This window comes from Chenopodium album, chromosome 2 (genome assembly GCF_948465745.1).
Source record: "Chenopodium album chromosome 2, dcCheAlbu1.1, whole genome shotgun sequence".
Classification (NCBI taxonomy): domain Eukaryota; kingdom Viridiplantae; phylum Streptophyta; class Magnoliopsida; order Caryophyllales; family Amaranthaceae; genus Chenopodium; species Chenopodium album.
In genome coordinates, this window is record NC_137835.1 from 6929542 (window position 1) to 6951712 (window position 22171).

Sequence of the window (22171 nt, forward strand, 5' to 3'; positions counted from 1 at the left end):
CTTTTCATTTTGGCTTATAGTCTTAAACGTCAACTTTTCAATTGATTTAAAAATCTAAGAAGTATGTACTAAACATTTTTGGTTAGTTGTTAGCTAGCATAACAAAGCCAAAACCCAATCAAAAATCCATATGTCAAATTTTCCCACAACTTTTACATTTCTAGTTCTATAAGAACACATATGTAGAATTAAATGTGGTGATTGTGAATATGGCTTGAATATTCAATTTTATTCTTATTTTGTTTTGTGTTGATTTCAAGTTGTTAACAAAATATAGCTATAACTTTGCGGTATCAAGAATTCAAGACCAATTAATTTTAGTTTTGAACTTTTATATAATTAAGTCGTACATATAGTACTATATAGTACTACGCTAATTTCCAAAACATACATGAACTAACTTTAAACTAATAACTCAAAATTAGCAACAACAAAAAACAAGCTCTTGATTTTATTGGTATAATCATGAAGTTGTTAATATTTAATCAAACTCCATCTATGAAGATAAACATTACACCCAATAAGCCAAAACATTAGACAAAACCATAATCTTAATTATATCATAAAAAACAAAAAATGGGAGCAGTTTAAAACCCAAATTAGCAGTAATTGACTTGGATTACTAGTTTAGGCTAAAATTTCAACGTGGAGCCCTCTCCTTTAATTTGATTGTCAATGCCAAACTTGCTAGACATAAGTTGCTGTGCTTAGTAAGTCTTTTAATCCTAGGTTTGTTTTCAAAGTTATATCTTGTTTTCCCTCCTAATTAATTAAGTATTTGCAAAAAATTAGACTATTCTAACCATTATTAGCAATTAATAAATATAATGGCAACTGGGATTTTTATACATTAAAATTGCACGTATGTTTGACAGTCAGCAACATTTAATTTCTTCTTCAAATAACCTAAATATATCCGAATTTTACTAACTTAACTTACAATTAATAAAATAATTAAATTACAAACCATGAAATTGAAGCCATTGGTGTTTTCTTTTATTGTAATTAACATAAAGTTATGGAAAAATTAATGGGTTAAATTAGTGACAGATGTGTGTAAGAGAATGACTATTACTGTTTTCTTACAGCTTGCAAGTTAAGACTTACATATAATAGACAATCTTATATTTTTTGAGTGTATGTTTGTAGTATACAAATTGTATACTACAAGTCGTTGTACGTAACCCTAAGGGAATCGAGGAAGGAGCATAATTCTTAATTTAGTAACAATTAACAATAATACTCCAGCTTGGATGGTAGGCGATAATAAATAATGATAATATCATAATAATGATGAAGTTGTATATGCAACATAGCTTAGTATTCCTTTGTTTGGCTAAGAAGTACGACGGATAAGATGGATGGGAAGAGAGAAAGTATATCGTTAAAAATAGGAAGGAATATATGACATACCTTCCTCACTAAAAGAAAATTTAATCTACTCTACTCTTTACAAAAATATTTTTCCCCCTAGCGAAGAAATTTAATTTGGAACGTTGATTTTTCAAAAATTAAATGTTCTCCATCAAAATAAGCAGTGACGCGAAATTACAGCTTAAATAGATGTAGAATTATGTCAAATTATTTTCCACCCCTAAGCTAGCGTATAAATTTAATTTTCGAAACTTAAATGTTCTCCATCAAAATAACTAGTGACGCAAAATTATAGCTTAGATAGATGTAGAATTACGTCTACCATAGGTTACTTAAAATAAGTAAATAAATAAAGAAATATAAGTACGTACGTACTCGTATAACCTTGTGACACAAGAATTACAGCATGCCTTCTTTTTAAGGAAAGACAAATGAGGCTTAACTTGCCAATTAGTGAGCTTAATTAGATTAAGTAAAATATAATGTATGTCATTATCTTAAAACCATAAGAACACACCTGACATACACCTGCCATGTTCTTATAATGCCCCAACATTATTCGCAATGATTGATAATAAACCACGTCAAACATCTCAGATTTGCAAGAATATAAATACTTTATCTTAATGGAATCATCAATCAACCAAATATACTCCATCTGTTCAGATATAATTGTTACATTGTCCTAATCGTTCATAAAACATATTCGTAACTACAAATATACCCTTTTCATCGCTCAATCTTTATAAAATATTATGATTAACTTTATAAAAATCTTTTTACTTCCATTCATAGTTCGATAGGTTTTTATTTAATCTTTTCGTAAATCCTGATAAAACTGTATGTATATATGTGACTATTAGACCCGGATGAAGTATTGTACTCCGTACATTATAGTAATGGAGTAAATATATAATTATTGAATAGAAGTTCCTTGTAACATAAAATGTGGTCCAAAATTATATAAAACCACAATTACAAGAAAAGTATGGTGGCATTGCTTGTAAGATTGAGCATTGTCGGGTAAAACCTCAGCTGTTACATACTACAGTTTCAGTTACAGGTTCAAAATCTAAGCTTACAACTGGGATAACTTAGAGAAAATATATGTTGTTATTATTTTGTACAAGTTGCTTCTACTTAGGAATACCACTTATGTAGTCTATACATTTGTTACATTTTACTTTGCATACTCTTCAAGATTACCTTTTTTTATGTAATTTTTTTGGTCCTACGTACGATAGTTCCACTCGTGATCTTTATGAAGCAATACAAGAACAAGTATCTATGAGGACATATCATACTATTACATTATTTGCATGCATATAAATATGTCACATTTTCATACATTATTTGTTACTTATATATGCTTATTATAATGATCTTATTTGAATTTTGAATTTAAGTAGAGAGTATAAGGATTGTCTCGACAGTATGTGTCAATAAGGCTATGTTTGGATAACAAAAAATGGAAGGAAAGGAGGGGAAGGGAAAGGGAGGGAGACAAACTTCCTTGTTTGAATAATATGTTGGGGGAGGGAAGGGGAGGGGGAGGGAGGGTTCCATTTTCCCTCCTCCTTTAATAAAGACCATCCCTTCAAAATTGGAGGGAAAATGGAGCTCATCATTTCCTTCACTTTCCCTTCCTTCCCCTTCCTCCTATTTCCCTACCTTCCATTTCCCTTCTAATCTGTTATGCAAACATAGCATAAGGGCCTGTTCTCAGTGACTGAACTGAACTAAACTGAATTGACTGAACTGAATTGAGCTGAACTGAAATGAATATTTTATAAGAGAAGGAAATTAGGAGCTGAACTGAGCTGAACTGAACTGAACTGAACTGAACTGAACTGAATTTCAACGTAAGAGAACATGCCTAAGTGTTATGTTTAATATTCATTTCATATTACACGTGACCTTATTTGACAATCAGTTGTTGACTGTTGTGAGTAATAAATTGGCTTATTTGACCTATTATTAATAATATCCTACAAGTAGTATATATATATTGAGAAAGTACAAATTTACATATGGCTTATGACTTTTAGGTGTCTATATGTATGAAACAACCAAAAACTAGTAGAAAAAAAAAAAAAAAAAGATTACTGTCATATAGACATTGTTTCCTTTTGGCTGAAGATAGTTTTCAACTAGTTGAAATAAAGATTTTGAGATAACAGCTATATTTCAATTATAAAAAAATATGGACTCATTTTTTTTTTTCATACAAAATATTTTATAAATATGAAAATGTGAAAAATCACATTGGGGAATTTTGAAAGAAGATTAAGATTATTTATATCGCAAAACCAACTCAATCAAAATCTTAAGCTAATGGTTGAGACTCCTCTAAATTGATTGCGGGATGTTTCTTCTCATGTCTATCCCCCGTCATAACTCATAAGTCGCATGACGATAACAACATCTCACTAGCCACCTTGAGATAGAGACCTAGCACAGGGTGAACCTTGTACCATACCCAACGGCTCAAGATCAGGAACAAAGAGGTTGAAAGCGAATTAAAAATGACATATATGTGTCACAAAGGTCAATAAAGATATTAGAAAGTAATTAAGCTAGTGATCTAAGTGATTTGAAAAGATGAAGTAATAAGTTGATATAATTATTGTATGAAAATGTGGTTAATTTGATTAATAAAAGTGATGTAGAATGGAGAGGAGGCAGGGATTAATTAATTAAGTGGAAGCAAATCACATCTCCCGTTATAGACATCTGTCAATCATGGGTAAGTCCGTGTCCTTAAGTAGTGATTAACAGGTGAATTAAAGAGCAACTTGCATAATTACTGCTTTTAAACCATTAGTTTAAAGACTAAAAGCGACTTAAGAACTACCATTTTTACAATGTTGTTGACTAATTACTACTAATTAGTGCTAAACTGCCGACAAATTATACTTGAGTGAACTAATTAAGATAAGGTATTATGGTAGTAACAAGTTTTTAACTTCCATCATTTAATTATTCATATGTTACGATTATTGAAGAATGAGGTTAAATTTTAATTACTGAGTAGGTTATTATTTGCATTATTATTAAAATTTAGAATATTTTATAATTATAAGGTTGATTCTGATACCATGTTAATAGACCAACTCAACCAAAAGTTTAACCTGATGGTTAAAGTCGAGAAATATGTTTTACACTGTAACAGATTCAATAAGTCTCAAGTTTCACATTTCTTATACAATCATTGACTTAGTCAAATAAGATAAGTATCAAGGGCTAATCAAGTATTGATCAAGTCCAATTATATTAGATGTAAAAATAAAGGGAGAAACCGATAAATAGGTTTAAATAAATAAGTTCACTTTATATGAGGAGAACAACGTCTAACACACCATATCTTTTAGAAATCTTTATCTTCACACCCTTCATAGTTTTTGTTGTTGTCGAGTACTCCTTACTACTTAAATGATGTTCTTTGAGTTTAAATTTTTAGTAATTTACGCGATTATTAGGAAAAAAATTGACTAATGTAGTGGTTTTTGACTTACCTTTTCATTGTAAGGAAAAAATTAGCAGAGAATGCGAGTTTGAATTTATTACAAAATAAAGATTATTAGTGAAGCTTCATATAGACTAAACGATTGAATGAGAAGTCTTAGAATTAGCCCCACCTAGAAAATGTAATAATATGGAGTTTGTGGTAAAGAATGAGTTGATAATTATAACTTGTGAAATTAAAGATTCAACATTTAAACAATTTCAAACAAGTAGTTGGGAACCAAACTGAACACAAGAATATTTAATGGTAAGTTTTAAGCTATATGCTACAGTAATAATACGCAAGTTGAAACTTCATACTAGTGTACAAGAAGTTCAATCTAGATAATTGAAGAAGTTCAATCTAGATAATTGTTTACTTTTCTTTACATTCGAGATAATGCAAGGGGATAAATAGATACTCTGCAATTTATTAATTGGAAAATGCAAATTGCAGCCAATTAGTTCGTATTTTGTAAATTGTAGCCATTTTAAAAAAAAATTACAAATTGCAGTTCAAAAGTTCGTATAAATTGTAAATTGCAGCCCGATTCAACTTTTTCATCGGTTTACATGTCAAAAAATCTTCAGTAAAGGTTTTAGGGGTCATTTTAGCCTTAGGGATCCGAATTGAGCTCGGAATTAACAAAAAAATAACCTAAGTGTCTCATTTTTATACTTTTCCATTAATCGATTCATTTTTGTTACGCAAAACGAGACACTAACGTTATTTTTTTTGCTAATTCTGAGCTCAATACGGTCCCTTAAAGCCTAAAATGACCCCTAAAACTTTAACCGAAAATTTTTCGACATGTAAACCAATGAAAAAATTGAATTGGGTTGCAATTTACAATTTATACAAACTTTAGGGCTGCAATTTACAAATTTTTTTTTTAAATAACTGTAATTTGAAAAATACGAACTTTAAATGACTACAATTTGCAAATTTTCCTTATTAATTTTATTGAGTTTTCTCGTATGCCATATTTGACATAGCACTTAAAGTAAATAAGTAGTATATCGTAAGATTCAGGGTAAAAAAATTTTACGGAGTAGGAAATTTTGTAATTAACCATTCTCTTAGATCATCCTTTGTTGAACTTACCACCTGCTTTTTACGAAATTAGAAGACACCCCCTCCTAAAGTCAAAACCATTATATATCACCACCCCTTCTCCTATTCTGACCAGTGAAAATTTCTTCGTAGAGTCATATGTACTAAAGTACCAAGCATAGTATATCCAGCTGAACATAGAGCTGTTTAGTAAAGAACATATGACTGTTTTTGTAAAGAACATTTAGCCGTTTTTTTATTAATTTTTTTTTTAATAATTATACTCATACTTTGTAATTATGTACTTGGATTACTTGTTTGACACAATCAAAGAATAAATTTTAGGGAATTTCCCTTCATTTATTCATATGGATAATCCTAGGAAAAAGGAAAATAAAAATTAAAAATTTTGAGAACATTTGTCATAATCAAAGCAGAATCAAATAAACGAGTTATTTTCTTAAGAATAATGATGCTTCATCTCAAGTATATTCTGTTTCGTATGACAGTAACACTTACTAAGAAAGTCGGAAGTTCCTCTTGTGGGGGTAAGTAGTCCTTAACCAATAGGAGCCATATTAGAATAACATCATATTCAGTTGCAAAATACGTACTAGTCCAAAGTATATTAGGATTATATGCAAAATAGATTACGTTACTATAGTAAAATTGGAGAATATTAGGATCCTATGCAAAATAGATTACGTTACTACAATAAAAATGGATTGATTCAGTTCGATATACACTTTCGCATTTGTTGTTTTTTGACTTCTTTCATGGATTTTAATTAATGATGTAATAATTTTAGTTTTAAAAAAAAGGGGATTATAAATCCAGATGAAACTCCAATGGAATTTGATTAAGTACCTTCTACTTAAATTAATTCATACAACCAACATCTTGTAATAAGCATAATTAACCATCTGTTTCCCAAATCTTGCTACTAACATGGAAACAATGAGTTCAGTTAAGTGGTATGCTAGTTTACCACTCAACTCCCGTGCCTAAGGTTCGAATCCTTGTACCAAGAACATGAGGACCGAATGCAGAAATACTCCTAGCAAAAATAGAACACTCGATGCAATAAAACAATCCAATATTTGAACTCAACTATAACGATGACAGTATGACACCGAAACAACTGCACAAATTTCCAAAGTTCCATAAAACTAATGCTGACAATGTGCAATATTAACAGCAACTATCTTTAAAATCGGTCTATAAGATCTGCTCTAAATCAAGATACAAGTTTCATCTAAATCACAGCATGACTTACAACTAGCTGCTGTCTAGCAATATATAAAAGTGAAGCCCATCAATGTTGGAACATGCACAATAAGGTCAACTAAAAGGGCAAAAGTGCCGAAGTTAAGTACCTCCACTCAATCCTTTAAATTTTTGCAGGAAGACCACTCATTCTTTTTGTCACCATGTTTTGTCTCACTAACAGACGTATCTCCACAATCAACCGGAAAATTTGCCCATCATCTTAGCAATAATGGGGGCCACCTTCGGATTTGCTTGGTGCTTTGCCAGATTTGCTGGGTTCTTCATTACTGTAAGCATACCAAATCAAATTTCAGAAACTTAATTATGAGCAGACTTCAAATGTAAAGAGTAAAATCAGGATGGAGATTGCCGACATTCAAAATCTCAATGACCTAAAACAAATGATATGATACCTAGTCAATAGAAAACTTACATTCTTTCATGCATCAAATTTTAGAACTCAATTCATACTTAATATAGAAAGATGAGAAATGACAAAGATTAAACCAGAAGTAAATACAAATTCTTGGACAGGCCCATTTCAAATTAGCAAGTCCTACAACTCTAACCAGTAACTCAGTCTCAGCCAACATTATTTAAATAAATTTATGGGGAGATGACCCAAATATAACCACAGCATTTAGCATTAGCAAATATAATTTCACGCTGCTGTATGTCTGTATCTCTACCCTACACCCAAAAGGCCTACAATGTGGTAAGGCCAGAACAGCAGATATAATTACAACAATTTCAAAAATGCAAGGAAAACAAGATAATTTGTCCAGAAAAATAATGTAAAATGCTCTGCTCTCCATGGCCACAATCCACACACTACAAATTTAGCAACTCGATTGAGCCAATAATGCAATGAAGCATAATAGAACATTAGGGCACCCTACATATTTGCTAACATTGCCTTCTGCATGCAAGGAGTGCACAATCATGAACCAAAAAGCTTTTTAATTACTCCAATCATATAAAAAGCAATGCACTAACATAGTATTATTTGTCTGTATGTTATACCAATGCAGTATTTCTTAATAATTTAAAAATGTTCATAATAGCTGCTAAGTTTTCACAAACCAATGTATAACATTAAATGGAAGTGATTTTGAAACGGGAATAATTAGACATGTTTATTGAACAACACAAAGAAAACTCATTCCATTGACAAGACATAAAATGGGTTAAGGCCAAAACCAAAACAATCCACACCCTTCTCTCTAAATAAGAATGTGGTAATATGGGATTTGACGTCTCTAGATACAGAAATTGAACCCTCCCCACCCCACCACCAAATGGTCACTTTTAACAAGCAAGTCAGCCCACTTAATCAGACACAAATCAATATTAAGTCGGATGACTAAAACTAAACTAGGTTATCACAGGCCGAAAGATACCTCTATAGTCTATCCAATCTCATCAAGTTTTAAGAATCAAGATTTTGCTTATAAACTGACATGGAGTTATCCATAAGAATGTGCGAGGTAATATTCACATTTTTCATCACAGCGTCTAGTCACTGGTGGTAATGATTAATCATGAAAATCAATAAGAGCACATGTATAGAAGTGTAGGGGTATTGTGTACAGCTTTGGTCATTCACAGACCATTAATACAGAGTACCAACCAAACTGTGTACAAAATTCATTACAATTCCAACAAATCATGACCTTGTACCAAACAAGGTGTGAAGTTTAGTCGTTGAGATAGCAATATAAAATTACAAAATCCATAATTAGTGCATTAACCACATCAGAAAGAGCTGAATGACATTAGTACTTACCATCTTGAAGAGCCGCCATGACCTCTGGATCCTTAAAGGCCGTCATCAACTCAGGGTCCTGATCCAAACATTACAATTACCATATAAGAAATCAAATTCAGGCTTGGAGAAACAGGAAGCATAAAGAGATAAAAGTATCAAGTACTACAAAAGGTACGGCTGGCAAATCATCAATATGGAAATACCGTAAAAACCATTTCAAAACAGCATTTCAACTCACATTTAATATTTTGCTGAAATCAACATTGCCAGGCATTCCACCAGGCATACCTCCAGCAGCTCCTGGCATACCTCCAGTGGCTCCAGGCATACCTCCAGCCGCTCCAGGCATACCTCCTGGGAACCCTCCAGGCATGCCTCCTGGAAATCCTCCAGGCATGCCTCCTGGGAACCCACCAGGCATGCCTCCTGGGAACCCACCAGGCATGCCACCAGGGAACCCTCCAGGCATACCACCAGGGAACCCTCCAGGCATACCGCCAGGGAACCCCCCAGGCATACCGCCAGATCTACTTGAAGATGACTTTTCCTCCTCCTTGGCTTTCTCATAGGCAGCCTAAAAAGGAACATCACCATTTCAGTTGCATAGTAAACACAATAACACAATTTCGGATCATAAGAAATGAAAAAAAAAAAAAAAAGAAACCTGTGCTTCAGCCTTCCTGCGCTGTCTTTCTCGTTGAGCCCTTCTTTCCTCTCTTTCCTTGCGCAGCCTATCATATTTCCTCCTATGCTCTTCAATCCTGTGTGCATTGGGCTCAACCTGATAGGTCGATTTGAGAGGTGTAAACATATATAGGAATACAAAGTAGAACCCTAACTCCCATCCCAAACAAACAAAAACAACAGGAAGACCAAAAAAAAAAGTTGTTACTTCCTAGTTTCTTCTCACATTAAAAAACACAATATTACGCCATAACTCCTTGAAAACAGAGCTTTGACCCAAATTCTTGAATCAACTAATCCAGCATCCTATTGGCTCCACCCCCCAACCACCACCAAAATATCAATTTACATGAAGGCGGCCTCACCCTCTCCTAACGCCAGGTATTGCTGGTTCTAGACAGGAAATCAAATATTAATTGTGGTCACAATAACAATAACGGTTGTAAAAGAGCGGTTTAAAACTCCAAATGTTAGTATGTTACAAAATCATTTTGCATCAGCATTTTGGTCCCTATATAGAAAATGCTTGTCCATTTAGGTGATTGCTATATCCTAGTGAGCAAAACAGCTAAATAACTGCTAACTGCTAGTTAAACCAGCTAACTACACTACTGCCAAACGAGTTAACAAAGTACTATATCTCTATAGCTTGCACTATCATCTCATTCAAATGCATCCAACCAGTAGAGTATGTAGATAGAAAATAACATTGTTACTGTTAACCTGCTCAACTGTTACTGCTAACAAGGAAAGAAACCCCCCTCAACATACTTCATCAATGTAAGATTGTGTAACGCTGGGATGTCAAACCAATAATAACAGATATAAACGAATATGCAGGATAAAAAAATCAATATTGGTAGCACCTTTTTCAGCACCGCACTTATTTCTTCATCATAGTCGATTGTTGAGGCCACATGCAGATCCTTAGCAGCCTCTGCCCACTGACCAAGCATTGCTCTTGCCATGCCACGAGCTTTGTGCCCTTTAGCAGAATCAGGATTTATCTGGCAAAAGGAATGAGGAGTTAAAAGACTTCTGCAATATGAAATCCATTCAAGGATAAAAATTGAGCAAACTGAACATGAATAGGTTATTCAAAGGTTAGGGCAGAAGACTATCCATTTCAACATATCATATCATATCTACAAAGGGCAGGCATTTACTCTTCAAATAGTACAAGGGTATTAAATCTTGGTTGTATCACTGCACCGTGCAATGTATAGGGTTTTTGAACTTAGCACAACCGCAATATAAGTCTAAGGCAGTGGCAAACCATACAAATTTGCCCACAAAAGTGCTACAGTGACCATTATTACAGTGGCAACTGACAACAAGATTCAAACCCTATGACAACTATAAATAAACAAATTTCAAATTTTCAGTACATAAATGCAACATATATAGCACTATAGCAGTCAATCAGCTATGCAAGAGGAGTTTTCATAAACCATTATCCAATCAGTTTCAGTTTAAAAAATCTTCAAGTGTAATGTTACCTCCAAAGCAGCATCGGCATCACGTATAGCAGCATTTGGCTTTTTCATCTTTACATACACACTAGCTGTGAAGCAGCAGATGACAAATCAGTAAAACACTAAAACAACAGTCAATTAAAACAATGATATCAAAATACAAAGTATAACCTAAACAGAGCATGAAGTTTTACCTCTGGTAGCATACATAATAGCCGACGGATTGAGTAATATAGCTGATGTCAAATGCTCAATTGCTTCCTCTGGTTTGCCTAATATCCCAAAAGGCACACATGAATAAGACAAGGGAAAGCTGAGAAAACACCCAATAAACTTTACAACATAAATGATGTAATTACCTTCCGAAATTGCTTCCATTGCCTTCATTTTTTCTTCTTGAGCCGCCTCACGGTTTTCATCTGTGACTTCAACCGAAGAATCACCCATCTACAAAAAATTCCAATACACAAAAGAGTCAATATATTTGCAACTATAGGAGAGCATTTTGTTACTCAAACTCAAACAATACAGTTCAAACCACCATCCAAAATCCTCACTCATAAAGACAGCACAACACCCTTCACAATTGTTCACATAAGGCTACTTACCCTACACTTACAACGTCAAAGGCCGAAGCTTGGGCAGAGGCATTCAGGGTAATGATATAGAATCTTAATTTCTTACCATCTAATTATTCATCAATATTCCAATAACAAAGTTCATTCACCAAACCTAACCGAATAACAACGATTTTTCAAGCATTTTAGCAGCAAATATCATACAAGTACTTCATTTCAAATAGTTCAACACATGAAAATTCTCACATTTCCAATAATAACCAAATCAAATGCATCAACAAAATAGATAAAATGAAAAGACCTTCTGAGGAGCATCATTATCAGGCTCAACGATTTCGCCTTCTAACTCAACATCAGATTCAACAATCTCCTCCTCTTCCTCTTCTTCCTCTACTTCTTCAACATGCGGCTTAGCATCCGCTACATCCTCGTCACTCTCATCATCAACAGTGTATTTCTGAATCCACAAATTCAAACAACATTTATAACATACACACACAAATTGCACAAATTAACAAGCAAATAAAAATAATCGAAATAAAAATAAAAATAAAAACCCTAGAAACAAATTACCGATTTGTCGGAAGAAGTAGGAAGCTTAGCACCAAGACTGAAACCAACAAATGCAAAAACAATGAGAAAAATCAAGAGGATAGAGAAACGACGAGATTAAACTAAGGTTTTGGCAATGGCGGAAATTCATACCCTTCGATGTAGTCGCGGAAGAAAGAGAGAGAAGGATCGTAGAGAATGGAAGGATTGGATTTGCAGAGATCAACGAATTGCTTCAATTGCTGAACTTTTGAATCATCCATTGTTATCTTCTTCGAGCTATAAGATTAAGATCTGCAGAAATTAATTTATCAAACAAAAATTTGGGTTTCGCAGTAAAATGAGTAGAAAGGTTGAAGATGATTAATAAATATTTAGGGTTTAAGGGAAATAATGAAATGAATTGAAACTTTTAATTTGATTGAAACCCCTAAATTGTTTCTAGTAGCTTCTTTTGCTAAATGGATGATTTTCTTTTATTAGGGGTATGAAGTGTATTAATGCATTTCACCGTCGAAAATATTGGAATTGGGAAATACGGTTATATGACCTATTTTTGCAAGGTGTCGTTTCTTATTGCTCCAAAAGGCAAACCTAAAATTTTTAAGATTGCTCTCTAGTCTTTATTTTGGGCTTTTGTGCATAAAATAGGGGTGCAGTGGTGCATACACTCCACGTGTATTTGTATCATGCATTTGTGAATGAGATGGTTCGTGTAGGTTTGTAACTCTGTAAGTCGACTTGTGGGTATCACCATATCATCTTTAACGAGTTGAGTAGTATTTATCTTGAAACACGTTATGGAAAAGTCATGTTGTGTCGATCTTTTAGAAATAGAGTCTATGCTAGGTAGACTCATATATTGTGCTATGATAGGAGGCTCTTATTTGCAAGTAGTGCCATGTATAACTTGTGGCTCAATTCGTGTCTCTCGTGTTGTGCCAGACTTATGATAAACTGAATACGGTCATACCATGTCAAGCCAATTATGTGCTAGCTTGATTCATGCCCTCTTTTAATCAATCTTAATTAATGTACTAAAGATTCAATATTCAATTCATATATAAGATTGTTTTCCTAATTAATTTACCATGATTTAACGTTCCTTTTCACCGGCTAGCAATTGTTTGTCTTAAGCATATAGATTAGTTTACAAACATTTTCATTTATTTAAATTGATCAATAGAAGTAGTCTAAAGCTTAGTATACAATATAAAAGCACTTGTAAATGCCAATTGAAAACACTATTAAGCTTAAGTAGTCATCAATGATCAATTACAAGAATACTTAAGTGGCATTTGCGTTGGATAGATCGATGACTAGGTAATGCTACTTTAGGAGCAACATTGCTACATGCCTGCCATGATTGATTTCTTATTCTGGGTTTTTGCTTATTACAACCATTTTAAGTACTATTGGTGCTAGTACTCCTAGTAACTTTAGGTAATGGTATGTTTTTCCTCTTTCTGCTTCCTTAGCTTGTTTAGTGACTTGCTTTTGAAGTTGTAATGGTTGGTTTACACGGGCCGATGGCGGTACTGTACCGGGTTATGCTGTGAAAGACTGAGATTAGATAATTAGTTTGCTGTCAAGGAGTTGTACCCTCCCATTTTATCCATCCTATATATCTTTCAATTTGAACTAGGAGTTTCTTGAGTTCATGAACTTAGTTATGTTTTGGTTGTGGGTTTAGGAAACTAATGAATGAAATTCCTAAATTCCTTTCTGGTCTTTTCAAAGACAACTTATTAGTTATTTTCTATAGTAAAGGAGTATTCCGTAGAAATTAATCAAAACATAAATATAAGGTAATTTTTACCTTATTTTTATTAATCGATTTACACTACTAACAAATTATAAAATTGACATACACTGTCGTCTAAAAATAAAGATATACCATAATACTAGTATAACAGGAGATAAATAAATACATAAACACCCGAGGCAAACAATGATCATCAACTTTTGATTTAATGTGGAGCAAACTGAACTGGTAACGAAAATATACGTGAAAATTGAAAATACATGCAATACAATCTAATAGAACATGAAGAATGCTCCAAACATGAGTAAGATGGCACCTAATCCAGCTCCTGTAATCCTGCCAGCAGCATTGCCAGGAGGACTGCTTCCTGCAAAGATTATTCAAACAAAGATACAAATTATGTCAGTTCATTCAAATTACAGAAACAATTTTCCGATGACATAACTTGTTTTTTTGTCAATTAGGAAGTAAGAAATAGGAACATATCCAGCCAAAATCATCCTTTGGATGAATACAAAGCTACAATAAAACAAACATGATTTCCAAATAGTACAATTAAGCAAGCAGTATACTCAATTTCAGTAATAAGCATATGAGCAGAAGTTGATCAGACCGACGTAATATAATATCAAGTATGAAATACAAACGTCTCTAACTCCCATCAAAATTTCACATTGCATAATAGGACTCCATGAAAAACTTAGGGAGTTTTCATTCTATTGATTGTAGATTTAGTGGCATTAATGCTGTAACACCTTTTCAAATGTGCTAGCGTACTGCACTTTTTAAAAGTTGGAGGGAAGAGTAAAGCATCAAATTTCCTTTCCTTTTACTCAGTCCATATAGTTTTTGGAAATCCACCAGCTAATCTCATAGCAAAAGGCGGAATAATATTGGCCCTCACGCGGCAAAGATTTATCTTACAGACCTTACAGGTTGACATTAAGATCGGAGGAGTATACTTTAGTTCCTGACCCTTTCCGCCATTCCCTTTTTTCTTGATGGAGAGAAGAGAAGCCAAGCATTGCCTATATGATAACTTACTGCTTGGTTGGACCCAATAATGGTTTTCCTTTTTCTCCCATACAAAGTAATCGATTGTTTTTAAGTAAGTTCGCTTCAAAATGCTAGATTCAGAAAGATGTAATCATGAAAAGATACAAGTAAAAGAGCAAGAATTAAGGTGCTAGTGTCAAATTAATGGACATTAAGTAATAGATGGAGGGGTTAGCTGCTAGACAAGGAGGGGCTGGCGGGTGGATTCGTAAAGACTAAAGAGTGAGTCATCAAGAGATACAAAGATGGAAGTGCCAGAAAATGAATAATAGTCTAGGTAGGTATACGGTACATGACTATCACAGCTGGCTATTTTCCTAGGAGAAACATCGAAAAACAGAGACCGAGAGACGTTTACTTCTAGTCAAGATAGTTAGCCAAGACTTGGAACTAGGAATGCCCCAAAATAATTCAAACCTAACACTAATGCATTCAATAACAATATCCTCGTTCGATGACACATCAATTGGCATCATAAAGGTAATAGAACAAACAAAATTTCTTTGTCCAATACTCCTAAGAAACAACTCACCAAACTTCAACAATACTTACAAAATGCATGGCGTGTTTTCAGCATAACAAATGGAAATAGCCAAGGATTTTCTAAGTACTTAGGTGGATTGATATAAAGGAACTATTCACTACAAACCTCAACAATTACAAGCTAGTATGATAGATTGTTAGGAGTAAATTGGACTGGGTTTTGATAATGATTTGATATTTCAATCACTTCAACTTATTTTCTTTGACCTCTATGTGAAAGAACAATTTTCTACGTTCTAAGAATGCAATTTTGATCACCATAAAAATAAAAATAAAAATATACTTCATAGCATGTTCATACTCTATGAACCTGTGCTTATACTAGTACTAGTTATAAGTTCCAAGCAATGATAATAACTGGTTCAAAATAGCAAGCAAGACACCATATCTAGGTCCGACATTTTTATGAGTCCGAGTAACATAGGTCTATGGTACCAGTAACTAGTATATGTTGTTGTGCTGACAATTCTTTACAAGAAACAAATGCTAAAGGTATTCAAAGAATTAAGTTGCATCACATTAGTTACCCAATTACCCTCCACCCCTCATATTTACAACAACCATTTAATCAACCACCACCATCTACATTTAATCTGTGTCCAAAGTAGGGCATAATAAAAAAAAAAATGGACATGGCATTCAAGCAAAGTACGGACAACACGTTATTCTCAAGTACAGCGCAACTAACAACATTATTGAAATGCCTATAAAAGCGAATTAATTATTCAAATTTAAAGGCTTTAAACCAAATGACAAAATCAAAAAGTATGTTACCTGAAGGAGTTGAAGATGGTGGGGAATTTGCTAAACCTGACCAAGGGGGAATAATTATACATAGAAAAAAGTATTAGAACAATTTCATCAAAGTAAATGTAGAAATTGATATACATATAGTAGCCTAAAATAACATTTTCATTGTTGTTCGCGGGATTATACACTTGTATTATTAGTATTACCATATAATAGTCTACTACAATGTACAAATTGTGATATATTTCACATTAAGAGGCTAGCAGTCTACTTGTTGAACTTTCTATATGCAACTTATTAACTTTTTTCTTTCCACCTAGTTGAAGTTGAATCATCAAAATGCATGTGAACACAAAATTGTATTCCATTTTAGCCGAATTTTTTTATTTTATTTTTTATCTTAGTTTGACTTTTCAATTCACAATAATCAAGAAGATTCAATCATCAATAATTTTCTATAGAATATGGAGTAATTAATAAGATCATAAAGAAAAAATTGATCAAACAACAAAAAGTCAATTATTCAATCCTAAAGAAAAAACATGTAATTTTTTAAAAATTCCCAAATAATTAAGCTCATAAATCAAATTAAACAACCCAAATAAATCAAAATAATGATGATTAAGAAAAAGGAAAAACCTGTGCAAATATTAGGAGATTTGCCAGTATCAATATGACAAAGCTTAGGAAGATTCATAGCTTGAGTAATATTAATACCAAAAGCTTTAGTTAAAGCAGGATTATTGTATATATTGCATAAGCATTGCTTTTCATTGGTAACCGCTTCTTTAAGTGGGTTGCAACAGCTCGGCGGCGGCGTAGTGGTGGAGTTTAAGTAGTTTACGCACGCCGTTAGCTTCGACGCGCATGAAGGTGTTTCGCCGGAGCTTTGCGCCGCCGCTAGCTCCGCCACTAGCGCTACCGCCAATAATATAGCAAAGATTTTGCTCATGTTTAAACTTTAGAGAGTAAGAAAGATATTTTTTCTTGTTCTTGTTTATTGGGGAGTTTTCTTGGGATTGTTTTGAATGTTGGACTGTGATTTTATGGGTTTGGAGTTGAGGGGCAGGTGAAAGTGGGGCCTATCTAGAAGATGACTAGTATGAATGAGTTTATATTCATTGAAAATTGGAGGGGAAAAAAAAAACTCATTGTATAGATGTATACTATACTCGCCGCTTAATATTCTACTCCGTTCATGTCTAAATTACATTCCTATTTCTTGCATTTATTCCTCATACCAAAAAGCTTAGCTCATGACTTTGTTTTAATATATTCTATCGTCCAAAGTATTCTCCTTGAAAAGTTGTAAGAGTGTTAAATGGGCTTGACTTCGTAGCATAAAAACATTCTCTTGAAAAGTTTCAACATATGGCGTCACCTTGCTCAATATCTTAACGTAAGCATTCTACTATTTGTTGATCAAGGAGAATAAACAATCCAATTTCAGCCTTCTAATTAGCTAGAGTGGTTGATGATATTGCTTGAATTGGTGTGATTTTATTTAGATGATTGTAAATTTATAATTAGTCTTGTACTGACTAAGAATCAAACGTGCTAACACAACTGTATATAAGTACACTTATATAAGAGCCGGGAGAAGTCACGGCTGTAAACCGGCTTCACCAAAGAGTAGTTGCCTAGTTGGTAGAGATTACAACTTATCTATGCCAACTGCGATTCTTTCAGCTTAAGTAATGTTCCAAACCACAAGTATGGTTTTAAGAGACTACACTGTTATAACAATTCACGTAGCACAATTTTATCAAGGTCAATGAATCAATGAGGGAATTAGACAATACCCAGGTATAACATCAAATTGTGATGGAAGAAAGCACTTAAAAATTAATTAGATACTCAGGAAAATGTTCACACACTGAATGGCCTCATCAGAATTGATGTCTTCCACAATAATGATATGATGATTATGATCACCATGGAATAATTTCTAGATTACACAAGTTAATTAAAGATATCAAAAGAGCAGAAGCACATACTAAAACATTGTATATGCTCCAAACATAAGTAAGATAGAAACTATTCCAACCGAACCAGCTCCTGTGATCTTAGGGGCAGCATTGCCAGGAGGACTGCTTGTAGACGAGCCCCCTGCAAATATTGATCAGATGATTAGCTCAGTTTAGTACATCCAAATTACACGGGTTTCATGCAAATTAATGTATAAAGGCTTTCCTAACTACCAGTACCAAACTTACTACAAAGCATATATGTAGAGGTTGGTCATGCTACCAAATAAAATTAACATCAAAATCCATCAACATAATCTTGCCACATGACCACATGGAAAATAAATCACCCCTTCTAGTTCATAATATTGTTCCCTTTCGGAGGGAAGAGAGAGAGAGAGTGTGTGTGTGTGTGTGTGTTGGGGGGGTTGCCTGTTTGGAACCATCAAAGAGCATTTTACATGTTCAACTCTAACCTATATGTGGGAATGGCCCTGAAAGTCCTAAATCAATTCCACATCTGTTCTTTCAATCGCTTAGTTAATACAGCAGGTCAAGCAATGGCTTTGACAGAATGCAGACCGAAGCAATGGCTTTGACAGAATGCAGACCGCTTGGACTGAATGCAGAGTTGCAGAACACTAGTGTTCAGACGGACTACTCGAGCAAATGACCAATGCAAACAATTTCAGATATAGGTATAGTACTTTTGATATTAGTGGTTATTACCAGGTGTTTCTGCTAGATTTTGTTAGTCTTGGGGAAGGGAGTTTTGCCCTTCCAGGCTTCCCTTGGTCTTGACTAGGTTGTACCCGGTCAACTTGTTCATGAAAATATAACATTTCTCAAACTATTATCATTATTCATTCTTGTCAAACGCATTCGAGGAGAAAAAAAGAATTCCATGCAACAGAGAGAGTAAACAGGGGGAGAAAGAGGGCAATGTGCCAGTGTGGCCTCCAGCTTTCCATTGCTGGGATATTGGTGACAAAAGGTGATAGTGGTGGGAGAAAGGGCTGGGCAAGTAAGCCATCTTGCTAATCGCAACTGGCTGATTATAATGAAAATTCATCTTAGGGAGTAGTATCACCTTTAATCCCCCCTCCTATTTCAATCAAATAAGGCTACAAACCAATCAAATATTGGAAAATTGATAGCGAACTCCTGACTACTGACAGTCTAAGTAAACACCAATCCTTATTCTTTCTTCATGACACCAATGATTCAATTGGCATCATAAAAGGTACTTAGGATAGACAGACAGCAATCTAGTATAATTCTGCTTACTAAGTAGCTCAACAATTTTCAAACACGCATGTTAAATGCTTAACATAAGGAGAAGCTAAGGTTCCTTTACCTAAGCTAAGGTGCTAGAAAAGGCCTTCAAGTGGAATGGAAGCACTTTGTTTGAAGTGTGCAATTAGTCACTTGTAAACAAAGTACTACAACCTCAAGAAGGGTCAGTCTTTAGAGGTCAAATGTCCCAAATTTGACAAATTCGGGCAACAATTGGCTACGAACCAAAGTTATATACTAGTACAACAAATCCAGCTAAACTTATGTCGACGCCTCAATCAAAACTTTAACCAAAACAGATATCAAAACAAACCACTTGATCAAGTGAATTCATGATAGTGACTCTACTCCACCCACTTCACAACCACCAAAAATTCACCATCCCCATTTATTTTTCTTTCCAATTTGTCACAGACACAATGTATCAATCCAAAAAGCACTCAGTTTTGTAACTAGTATTATTGTCATTTGTCACACACACAATGTAATAAACCAAAAATAGAAACTAAGAAAAATCAAATTTCAAAAGGCCATTCCAAAAATGAAGCTTTTTTACCTGGAGGAGTTGGGGTTGATCCAGCAGCAGGTGAAGAAGATGGAGATGGGGCTTGGGCTAAATCTGAACAAAAGGGTTAAAAATTTAATAAATAATTAATCACACATTCAAAAGTATTCAAAATAAATTAATCAATAATACAAATCCAATAATTCGAGTAATAAGACTATAGGATTGCAAATCATGAAATCAACAGTATATTCACACTAATACTACTAGAATCATCAATTGCATACCAAAATCCAAAATCAAAACCCAATAACATTTTCAATCCAAAACATCGAAATTTACAAGAACAATTTTGATACTAATTGAATAATTCGATTGCAAATTAAACAGTAATTTCACACTAATACTACTTAAATTATATAGAAACCCAAGCAAAATCAAAACTTTTTAAACCAAAATCAAGTAAAATTACAAATGACAAAACCCAAAATAAAAATCTAAAACAAAAAGAACAAAAACAATAAAATAAATGAAAATATAACCAACCTTTGCAAAAGGTGCTGGGATCTTTGACAGTATTAATATGACAAAGAGTGATGAGATTAAGAGCTTGAGTAACATTAATATGAAAAGCTTGAATTAAAGCAGGATTATTATATATATCGCAAAGACATTTTCTTTCTTTTGTGACGGCTTCTTTGAGTGGAGTACAACAGCTTGTATCGGGTGTTTTGGTGGCGTTCAAGTAAGAGAAACACGGCGCTAGCTTTGTTGCGCACGAGGGTATTCCGTCCGACCCTTGCGCCGCCGTGCGCGCTACTAGCGCCGCCAGTAAAACCACCACCACCGACAATTTACCCATTTTCTAAAGGATTGTTTGTTCCCTTTTGTTTTTTACTTGGAATGATTTTATCTCACGGACTCACGGGGGCTTAACTATTTAGCTTTAGTTTAGGCTAGGTTTTATAGTGTTTTTGTTTATTGGATTTTTTTTTTGGAACATATCTATCTTATTAGGTTTCAATAATGATAATAGGATCAGGGCTAAGCTTATAGGGCTTTGAATGGACAGGGCTATTAATGGACAGGGCCCTTATTGGGTAGGGTCAATATAGGGCCAACATGTTTTCCAATTTAGTTGATAAAGAAAATACATAATGTAAAAATAATTATATAGATTAATTTGTATTCATATGTATTTAATAATGGCTTTGTCCAATATTTATTTTAATTGATATTTTGTAGGCCCGCCCATTATCGACCCGCATTAGCCCGACCCTATATTGACCCTATAAAATGTGACCCTCTTTGACCCTGACCCGCAACCGACCCTGATCCGACCCGCCCAATAACCTGGTCTAGATTCAACAGGTCTATCTCGATACGACAAAATATATATGTGTGCTTATCTCGACTACAAATTTTTAAATGGACCTGTTCACACTAATTTATTGTGAACCACCAAAATAAAGGTTATTATGTTGAAATAAAAGTTAGTGTGACATTATAAAAGTTATAAGAGATTAATTTTTTGAGAGCTGATACACATACATTCATTGTATGTTGTCCCTACATACAACACCACTAGAAATTTGACACATCATCAAAAAAAAGGGGAGAAAATTAGGAGTAAAATATTAATTGAATTCTAATGGAACATGGACCCATTATTGTAGCCACTAAAAACATGACAAAGTAAGGTAATAGGAAAATTTGCGAGGAAGATCCTTTTATGAGGTCGACCTTGTGTGGAAGGTCCTTTTATAAAAAAGGTAGCACGAAAAGTCCTTATATGAACATTGGGTTGCGAGGAGGGTCCTTTGACCAAATTCCGGCCGTTGACCAATTTTTATCTCAAAATGATTTAATGAGTAGGTCACATAAATAGGAAATTAAATTATTTATATCTTGTTATTATGAAAAACGGAAAATTTGCCAATTAATTATTAGTAACAAATATCTAGATGAGTGAGTTTAGCATGAGTAGAGTTTAGGCTTGACTTGAATCTTTTTATTATAAAATCTTGATAG

The 22171-nt window shown here is 33.8% G+C and overlaps 3 protein-coding genes across 3 annotated transcripts; all 3 read right to left on the bottom strand.

Moving 5' to 3' along the window:
• Positions 1–7011: 7011 nt before the first annotated feature.
• On the bottom strand, positions 7012–12736 carry LOC145594778 (FAM10 family protein At4g22670-like). Its single transcript, XM_081651114.1, has 11 exons — positions 12412–12736; positions 12280–12316; positions 12008–12163; positions 11488–11575; positions 11323–11400; positions 11153–11217; positions 10520–10660; positions 9634–9750; positions 9208–9543; positions 8988–9045; positions 7012–7488 (listed from the first exon to the last, which is right to left on the bottom strand). Exons 1-11 carry the CDS (start codon positions 12519–12521, stop codon positions 7397–7399), a joined length of 1278 nt encoding a protein of 425 aa, XP_081507240.1. The 5' UTR covers positions 12522–12736; the 3' UTR covers positions 7012–7396.
• A 1400-nt stretch (positions 12737–14136) lies between these two features.
• Positions 14137–17401, bottom strand: LOC145581409 (non-specific lipid transfer protein GPI-anchored 7-like). The gene is made up of 3 exons (XM_081638421.1): positions 17012–17401; positions 16397–16432; positions 14137–14390 (listed from the first exon to the last, which is right to left on the bottom strand). The coding sequence occupies exons 1-3, from the start codon at positions 17322–17324 to the stop codon at positions 14296–14298; spliced, it is 444 nt and encodes a 147-aa protein (XP_081494547.1). The 5' UTR covers positions 17325–17401; the 3' UTR covers positions 14137–14295.
• A 780-nt stretch (positions 17402–18181) lies between these two features.
• On the bottom strand, positions 18182–21053 carry LOC145581416 (non-specific lipid transfer protein GPI-anchored 9-like). Its single transcript, XM_081638425.1, has 3 exons — positions 20687–21053; positions 20192–20254; positions 18182–18481 (listed from the first exon to the last, which is right to left on the bottom strand). The coding sequence occupies exons 1-3, from the start codon at positions 21000–21002 to the stop codon at positions 18369–18371; spliced, it is 492 nt and encodes a 163-aa protein (XP_081494551.1). The 5' UTR covers positions 21003–21053; the 3' UTR covers positions 18182–18368.
• Between the last annotated feature and the right edge of the window lie 1118 nt (positions 21054–22171).